Source organism: Lathamus discolor, chromosome 3 (assembly GCF_037157495.1).
Source record: "Lathamus discolor isolate bLatDis1 chromosome 3, bLatDis1.hap1, whole genome shotgun sequence".
NCBI lineage: Eukaryota > Metazoa > Chordata > Aves > Psittaciformes > Psittacidae > Lathamus > Lathamus discolor.
The window spans coordinates 6444137-6453547 of NC_088886.1; the positions used below are offsets into that span (position 1 = coordinate 6444137).

At 53.2% G+C, this 9411-nt stretch overlaps 1 protein-coding gene across 1 annotated transcript; it reads right to left on the minus strand.

Annotated features, from left to right (window-relative positions):
- Window positions 1-136: 136 nt before the first annotated feature.
- On the minus strand, window positions 137-9180 carry CIMAP2 (ciliary microtubule associated protein 2). The gene is made up of 11 exons (XM_065672990.1): window positions 9142-9180; window positions 8721-8813; window positions 8508-8621; window positions 8299-8427; window positions 8061-8201; window positions 7481-7648; window positions 6892-7020; window positions 6163-6195; window positions 3315-3445; window positions 1672-1765; window positions 137-211 (listed from the first exon to the last, which is right to left on the minus strand). The coding sequence occupies exons 1-11, from the start codon at window positions 9178-9180 to the stop codon at window positions 137-139; spliced, it is 1146 nt and encodes a 381-aa protein (XP_065529062.1).
- Window positions 9181-9411: the final 231 nt, after the last annotated feature.

Genomic DNA, 9411 nt, shown 5'->3' on the forward strand with positions numbered 1-9411 from the left:
GAGGAAGCATTGCTATGTGCTTGGGAGGGGAGGACCCTGGTGCTGCAGACAGTGAAGGAATGGCTTTGAAGTCTGTGAGTCAACACTTATCTCTGCCCGAAAACAAACAGCATACAGCTGAGCCTTAACGCTTCAGTCATTCCCCACTAGCACCACGTAGCCTCATGATTCCAGTTATCCTGATCTCCCCTACTTTCACCTCATTCTTCCCCTATTGGATTTAGGTGCTACAGCTGTTGATAGCAACTTCATTCTTCTCACTTCACACTAATAAATCTAATCCCTTGTTTGAATGAGCAGCCACAGAAAGGAGGATGAAGATTCGGGGCACTCTTTAGCCTGAAGAGTTTCACATCCACATCTCTTGCCTTGGAAAGTGCCCTCACAGCAGCTGTGTGGGCTGTCAGAGGTGTTCCTGCCCCTCCCATGGTCACAGCTTTGCACTCCCTTCCCAGTAGGAAGCTCCAGGCTTCTTTCTGAAATCCAGGCTGCCAAATGCCTCAGGCCCACTGACACCACCTTCCTTTAATCACATTCCATGCTGGCCTTGGCCTGCTGTGTGTCACTGGCCTCTTCTGCTGCCTCAGCAGTATCTCTGGAGCAAGCACTCACCCACATCCCTGCTCAGACGTTGCCTGTCAGGGAACTCCTTCCTCTGCCTCTCCACAACAATCATCAGGATTTCCTTAACTGACTGCAGTTCTACCTGTGCTCAGTTATCTTCCCCCACCAAAGGATAATTGCAGGTTAATTAGCATATTTAATTAGCCACAACTAACATGTAATTACACCTCAATTTAATTATTCCAGTCTGGTCTAAACACTAGTGTGAGACTTCATAAAGCTTAACTCTAAGTGAACCAATATACTCCCAGTGCATTTTTATGGCCATCCTCCTTTGCCACTGACACAACTCTGTTCCTTTTACTTTCTCCATCACCCCTAGGATTTAATATCCCAAAAAATGTGGAATGATGATACTAAATTCCCTCCAGTTCCCTCCCTGGCAGTGTTCAAAGCCAGATTGGATGGGGCTTGGAGCAAGCTGCCCTAGTGGAAGGTCCTGCCTGTGCAGGGGGTTGGAACTGGATGAGCTTTAAGGTCCCATCCAACCTAAACAACCCCATGACCCTATAAAACCTTTGCAATGTTAATTCAAGTGAAGCTGTACACTGCAGCTTGGGATGAAGATCCCTTGCATGCAGCCACACTAAAGGCAGCACAGGACGTACACACAGGCAGTTACTAAGGGCCAGAGTTACTACCCTGCTACTCTACAGCAGGGCACTTGCAGCCACAGCTCTCCCTTGAGCTGTGTTGGTGGTCCAGCTGTGGTATCACAGGTACCTGCAGCTTTAAGTAGCATCGTTTGAGCACAAGTGTTTAACACAATGAGCTATGAGTGCCAGCAGACCGTACTTCAGAGGATAGGCAGTGTCTGCCACCCTCTTCTGAAGCCTGTCACTTTTACAAAGCCCAGCGTGGAAATAATTACTGACAGAAAAGACTGCTCCTTGCCTGAGTGTTTTATTAGCACAGGGCAAAACTGGAGCTGTTTCCAATCTCTTGGCTTGCGTGCCAACACACTGTAAGCATTTTCATCTACCCTGCCTCCTCTGCTGCTGTGTCTGCTGTTTACTCACTGATTTGGGCTTTCCAGCACCATCTTACTTTCGGAAAAGTGATTTCTTCAGAGGTATCTGGACAACGTGGAGCAAATATCAAATCACACCAGTTGATCTTAGCAACAGGCTTGAGCCGCTCGCTGTGGAAAGAAGATGTGATTCAGTGGGCTCAAATTACTGGCTGGATTAATCTTATTTATCTTGAGTCCAGAGGAGGCCATGAAGATGCTGTGAGGGGTGGAGCAGCTCTGTTCTGGAGCCAGGCTGAGAGAGCTGGGCTGGGGCAGCGTGGAGAAGAGAAGGCTCCTGAAGGGGAGACCTGAGAGCAGCTCCAGTGCCTAAAGGGGCTGCAGGAAACCTGGAGAGGGGCTTGGGACAAGGGCCTGAAGGGACAGGCCAAGGGGAATGGCTTTAACCTGCCAGAGGGGAGACTGAGCTGAGCTCTTAGGCAGAAGCTCTTCCCTGTGAGGGTGCTGAGGCACTGGCACAGGGTGCCCAGAGAAGCTGTGGCTGCCCCATCCCTGGCAGTGCTCAAGGCCAGGTTGGACACAGGGGCTTGGAGCAAGCTGCTCCAGTGGAAGGGGTCCCTGCCCGTGGCAGGGGTTGGAACTGGATGAGCTTTAATGTCCCTTCCAACCCAAACCAATCTATGGTTCATTAGTCTTAATGAGCACAGCGGTGAACAGAGCTCTCAAAAGCCTGACTGCTCCCTTAAAAGCACAGCTGTAAATTCATGTAACTTGAAGAGTGGTTCTGGAGCTGGTGCTGTTTGATCAGAGGTATGGTTGAATTCCGAGTCCTGCTCACTGTTCACATATTCTTTTATTCCTATTGCAAGATGAACAAAGCTGGGCAATATTGAAAGCTTGATTCCATTCTGCCTCCTCCATCACAGGACAGTTGATTTCTGCTTGCTCCACTGAAAGCTGTCAAGTTATATTCAGCCAAGACTGATTTCTAGCTACTCTCTGGAGGTGAAGAAGGACCTTTGCAGAGCTGCCAGTGCCACTGCAGCAACTTGCTGATCTTGGCCACAAGCAAAGATGAGAGCAGAGGGCTACCCTGAGGCCTCTCAGTATCCTTCCTACCTGCTTCACAGGGCTTTCACCCTAGCAATTTCAAAGCCCTTTGTGTTGCAAGTGAGGTGTGTTATCTTCCCTCCTCACATGGGTAAACCGAGGCACAGCCTGAGAAGGTGATTTCTGTTCAGGGCTGTTGAGCAGTCCAGTGCCTGCACTGGGAACGGATCCAGACAGCCCAATTATCCATCCACCTCCCAGTCCTTCCCTGGTTGCCTCCTCTAACTCAATGAAAACTACTAGTGTACACCTCTGCTGCAGGCAAATTGCATTTCACAAGACACAACAGTCACCTCAGCATCTCTTCAGTGCCTCAAGACCCAGTTCTTTAACCCTCCTCAGATCCCTACACAGCAAGGAAGCACAAAGGGAGGGGAGAGGTGCAGCAATACCAACCTCCCTGTCCACAGATGGACCCTGTGGTGGGGCTGGTGAGTGTTTCCCAGTCCTAATCCATGATCTAACTACATGATCATGCCATCTCACATCAGTTGTATTGTCCGAGAGTCTCCCCAGAGCTGCTCAAGGTGATTTACCTATAAGCCCCTTACACCTCCTATATACCCTATATACCTATAAGCACTTACAGCCCCTTGTCTATCAGACTTACAGCAAGCAGGCATCCCGCTTCAGGTTGCTCAGGTACCGCTGGGCATCACACTGGTACAGGGACTGGTATCTTATCTTCTGAGGGTACTTTTCATGCTTGGAGGTGTCGTAGCGACCAACGCCTACAGGGTTCTGAAAGGAAAAGGTCTCATGTGCTTCCCCGTCCATAGGCCGCACAGGGGATGTGAGTGGGGCAAAACCAGGTAGTGCCTGTGCATGGCCAGGCCTTCAGTTGCAAAACATCACAGAATCATCAGGGTTGGAAAAGACACTTAACATCATCAACTCCAACTGTTCCTCAGCACTGCCAAGACCACCGCTAACCCGTGTCACTGAGGGCCTCATTACACGGTTTTTGAACACTTCCAGGAATGCTGACTCCACCGCATCCCTGTGCAGCCTGTTCCAACGCCTGACCACCCCTTCAGGGAAAAGGCTCCAGCTCCTTCTGTTCGTTGCCCATGCATTGCTGTAGATGCACTTCAGCTGGGCTGTTGACCCCACCACCTCTTCACAGGGGAGAAGCCCTAAATCCTATGGGGCCATCCCCAGGTGCTTCCATGGTTTCTAACACACCAGTAACCCTTGAGGCTTTGCTGCCACATGGATCTCCATCCCCTACCTCCACTGAGACAGCAGACTAAAGGACTGCACTAGCACACTGTCCCTCAAGTGCTGGTGTGCTGCCCCCAGGTTTACCCATAGGGATCCTGGGTCTATCCCTTTCCCCTTCAAACCTAGTTTATAGAATAGTTAGGGTTGGAAAGGACTTCAAGATCATCCAGTTCCAACCCCCCTGCCATGGGCAGGGACACCTCACACTAAACCATCCCACACAAGGCTTCATCCAACCTGGCCTTGAACACTGCCAGGGATGGAGCACTCACAACCTCCCTGGGCAACCCATTCCAGTGCCTCACCACCCTAACAGGAAAGAATTTCCTCCTTATATCCAATCTAAACTTCCCCTGTTTAAGTTTGAACCCGTTACCCCTTGTCCTGTCACTACAGTCCCTGATGAAGAGTCCCTCCCCAGCATCCCTATAGGCCCCCTTCAGGTACTGGAAGGCTGCTATGAGGTCCCCACGCAGCCTTCTCTTCTCCAGGCTGAACAGCCCCAACTTCCTCAGCCTGTCTTCATACGGGAGGTGCTCCAGTCCCCTGAGAGTTTAAAGCTCTTCCAACAAACCCTGCTAACTGCTGTCAAAGATCTTTCTTCCCCTTCCAAACAGGGATACCCCAGCCATCACCAGCACGCTCGGTGGTGTGTAGACCAACCCATAATCAAACATCCCCCAGAATTCTGCCGGTGACACCATGCTCAGAGGCAGGTACTGATCTGCTGGCTCTTCCTGCTTCTTCCCTCGTCATTCCCTGCAACTGGAAAGATAGATGAGAATACTGCTTGAGCTTCTGATCCCTTAAGAGTTACCCCAAGGCCCTGAGGTGTCTCTGGATTGCCTTTGGGCTTCTTGTTGCAACTTCATAGCTGCTTATCTCAAAGATCAATAATGGATAATAACCCAAAGGCCATACCAGGGTGGGAAGCCTTCTCCTCACATCCTTAACTAGGCCCCCTTAACTACTCCTTTCAGAAGAGGAGCCTCCTATGACAACGACCCACCTTTTCTTTCCCTGTGGAAGCAGTTTTGCACCTCCAAGTTCGAGGAACCATTGTCCTTCTTCACTTCCACTTGCAGAGCCTCAGAGCTACTATGTGAGGGCATGTGGGCAGGTGGGGTGGTCACAGAGGAGACATCACCATTGCCGGTGGCTTCTCTCTTGCACTCCCTTGATACTCCTCAGCCTTCCTTTTTCCAGAGCTCTATCCCAAAGCAGAGGAGCCCCCCTCCTGTGCGCACCTGCCATAGGAACACTCACTGCTGCCCTCTGGTCCTGGCACAGGAGCCAGGCTCACCCTGGCACCGGGATGCGAACGCGTTTCAACTGGACCTCTGCCAGGGCAGCTGCATCAGCCATGGTGGGTGCAGAGCTCGGAGCAGCCGTGGCTTTCTGCTGAGTGGGCACCATGGCTCCCGGTGGAGCTGGTGCCAACCGCAGCACCGCGCCCTGGTTGCCTGCCCTGTTGGTGGGGCTCCTGGCCCCCGGTGTGCCCTGGGGGCTTCTTTTATAGGTGCGGGGGTGCCGTTGCTGCTGCCCTGCCCAGGTGCCATCAGATGCCGTGGCGCAAGCTGCCAGCTCCTGGCAGCAATCCTGGCGCCTTGAGGTTTGGGAAACCCTCCTGTGCACCAGCTCTGTCACTGCTTGGTGACTGGCAGAACAATGAGATATATCTTACCCAAACTGAGCCTGTATTGAAGGGGAGGGAGGAGATGCATGGCAGGAGGCTGGAACTGGATGATCTTCAGGTCCTTTCCAACCCAAACCATTCTGTGATTCTGTGATGCTATAATCGGTGTCAGCCCGACCAGTCCCCTTCATGAACAGTTCTTATCACAGCTGCCCATAAAGGAGTCTGTAAGCTCTGCACACTCACCAGTCAGCTGTAGTGAAGGGCTGCCCTGTCACAGCCTCCCCACTGGAATGTGATCTGTGAGTTCCCTAACAATTACAAAGGTGTGATCTTAAGGTCCTTTCCAACCCTAACCATTCTATGATTCTATGTCTTCATCCTTGACCTCTTTCAAGTTGTCTGTTCCCTGCTCAGCTGGATAAAGAAGAGAAGCCACATGGAAGTCTGCTCCCCATCCCTAGCCTAGGTGGGCTATTTCAGGCTAAAGCTTTCCCCCGTCTGCTTTGAGGCCTTTAGGTTTTGTTTTGGTTCTCTGTAGCAAAGCTGCCAAGATGAATACAGCTCCAGGAATGGGTATGAAGGGAAGGACTCCTACCTGCACTGTTCCTGCAATGTGCTGCTGATGCTGCTAAAGGTAAAACTGGCTTTCAAGCAGCAGAATATGACTTTCTGGGAGGATAAGTTGTTCCTGGCACCTAAAAGAACTCAAACTCAGCTGCCCTCATCCATGAAGTGCATCTGCTTGCTTGCAGCTGATGCAGAGCAGAACTAATGGGAAGGGTTGTCTGAGCATCCCTTGAAAAGGGCAAAGGCCTGAAGGTGAAGGCAGAGATAATGTGGTCACTGCTGAGCTCCTGCCCCTCTGCTCACCTGCCTATGGACAGCACATGCTTGATGCTCAGCATGATGCTGTGCATGGGGGCATCTTTCCCTTGTCCTGGCAGGATGCCTTTATTCACCATTTATTCTATAGCAGCCTGTTCTGGGCAAGAACAACAGCAGCCAGAGAGGGGCTCATCTCCTCGCTAAAGGATGGGTATCTGGACACATCACCCAGGCTTCCTTGCTAATCGATGGGGAGAGAAAAGCCCCTCCTGAGGTCAGTCTGCCCTTCTATCACAGACACCTCCTGATGTGGCACTTCTGATGGCTCTGTGCAGAGGACAGAGGAGAAGAGAGGAGAGACCCCCTTACCCTGGCTCAGAGGAGTTTCAGCCTCTCCCAGGGTGCTGGCAATGGGCTGGGGATGGTCACAGAGGAAGCTCAGAGCCTGACTGTTGACTGTTCCTGCACCCCTCCCTCACTGCTGCATCCGTTCACTCACCTCATTCCCAGTAAAGAGGTGGTAGAAATTTCTGTTGAACCTCTTGGCAGTTGACCAGGATGGGGCTTGGCTGTTGCATGCTGACTTCTCAATAGGCTTTGGGTTGTAGGAGCCTGGGCCCATCATATTCTGCACAGAAGAAAATCTGTTACACTTCAGTTTGCTCATAAAGAGCTGCAAAATGTTGGAGAGTCATCCATCCATCCATCCATCCAAGCATCCTTCCAAGTATCCATCCATCCATCCATCCATCCATCCATCCATCCATCCATCCATCCAAGCATCCATCCATCCAAGCATCCATCCATCCATCCATCCATCCATCCATCCATCCATCCATCCATCCATCCATCCATCCATCCAAGCATCCATCCATCCATCCATCCATCCATCCATCCATCCATCCATCCATCCAAGCATCCATCCAAGCATCCATCCATCCATCCAAGCATTCATCCATCATCCATCCATCCATCCATGTATACATACATACATTCCCACAAGCCCTAAAACACCCCCACCCCAGGTACCCGCTGCACCACCAGGGATGCAGGTGACACCATGGTGTGATGTCCCTGCTCCCACTGACTACCTTCCTCGGGCACTGGCTGAGTGTGGACCAGAAGATCCTCTCCGTGGGGCAGCCCGGGTCTCTCAGCAGGGTGCTGAAGCAGCCTTTCTTCTTGTTCTCATTCGATATCAGCTCATCCAGGAAACTCCTGACAGGGACAGTGACCACCTCAGAGCCTTTCTTCTGCTTCTGCTGAGACAGGGGAGCAGCACAAGAAGCTCAGCTGCTGGTGGTCCCTTGGTCCACACCATCCATCCTGTGTGATGACAGCTGAGCCCTGCCCCTGCTCAAGGAAGCTGTGGCTGCCCCATCCCCAGCAGAGCTCAAGGCCAGGTTGGACACAGGGGCTTGGAGCAAGCTGCTCCAGTGGAAGGGGTCCCTGCCCGTGGCAGGGGTTGGAACTGGGTGAGCTTTAAGGTCCCTTCCAACACAAACCATTCTGTGATTCTATGCGTGAGCACATTTCTCCAAGGGAAGTCAAGGAGCAAAACCCAAGCAGGACAGATGCTGGCAGATGCTTCACTCCATCCTTATGTGCCAGCAATGCCGCAGCTCAATGAGAAACCCCATCCATGCACTGGACCCTGCGGCACCGCACCTCCAAGGCTTGACAGCCACCACCGGTGGGCTTCAGCCTCCCTCCTGAGACACGCTGGCAGGGTCTGGGGCTGCCCGCCCGCCGCAGCCCCTGGCCGATGCAGCTCCGCAGGCTGTAGGTACCAGGTCCCAGGCCACTGCCCTGCAGGCACAAGGGAAAGGCTGTGCTCAGCGGTGGGACAGGGCCAACCCCCCCCACACACACACAGCATGTGCCCAGAGCAAGGGGCAGGACTTGCCGCAGCCTCTGTCGGTGCACACTTGGCCGTCCTGCTGTCCATCATCCCTTTTGTGCTGGCGGAGCGCTGGTCCCTCTCCTCAAGCGGGATATAGGGGTTCCCATATGTGCCAGGGCCAGGGAAGCAGTCCTGCAGGAGAGATGGGGTGCCTATAGGCTTGCTTCCCAAAGCCAAGTCGCCAGCATGTCCCATGTCAGGGTGCGATGTACCCTGTGAGCATCTCTGAACCGCTCATCCCTCGCGTCGCAGATCCCCCGGATGCTGGTGGGACGCGTCTCCTGCAGGAAGTCCTTGATGTTGTACGTGCCTGGGCCCAGCCTATCCTGCAGGAGGAGAGTGGGGAAGGGTGAGGACGGATCTGGGCAGTGCTGCCTGCACCGCTCACCCCAGCAAAGGAGGGGGGGATGAAACCCAGCCTTTACCCGGCTTTTGCGCCTCTTCATGATCTCCTTGAACTGGAAATAGGGCAGCTGAATGAGCCGGGGGCACTGCTCTGCTCTGGCTGACGGTTTCCCCTGCAACACAGAGCCGTCAGCGCAAGGCTGAGCCCATCCTCAGCCAGCCACAGCCAGGCCAAGGGGAGTGATTAGGGGAGATGGACACAGGGATCTGCGGCTCCGCATCCAGTCCTCCATGCTCTGTGTTTGCTGGCACCAGCGAGCTCCAGGATGAGCAGCCCACATCCCACACTTCCACACTGGAGTGTCCCAGACTGTGATGTGCAAAAGACCCCAATGCAAGAAGCTGCTTCCCAGCAGCGCAGGCAGTGTGGGAGGTGAGAACAGCTACACCACAAGTGCAGCTCTCCCCGTGCGCCCATGCAAGCCTGGCCGGTGGCCTCACCTGGCTGCCCATGCTCCTGAGCAGTGCCTGCGGCCCCATGCAGGCAGCTCTGGTCCCCCAGGGCCGCAGGGATGGTGCCAGCACTTGCCATGGCAGCCGTCACCGTGGCACCGGAATCGCTGTAACACAGAGAGTGTCCCCTCCCGGGCAGGAGCCTGGTTGTAACCTTTTGCCAAGCTAAAGGGCTGAACCCAACCATTTACCAGGCTTTTATAGGGACAAATTATCTCTAAGCTGCTAAAAAATACATTCCTAACGCCAGTCCCACTT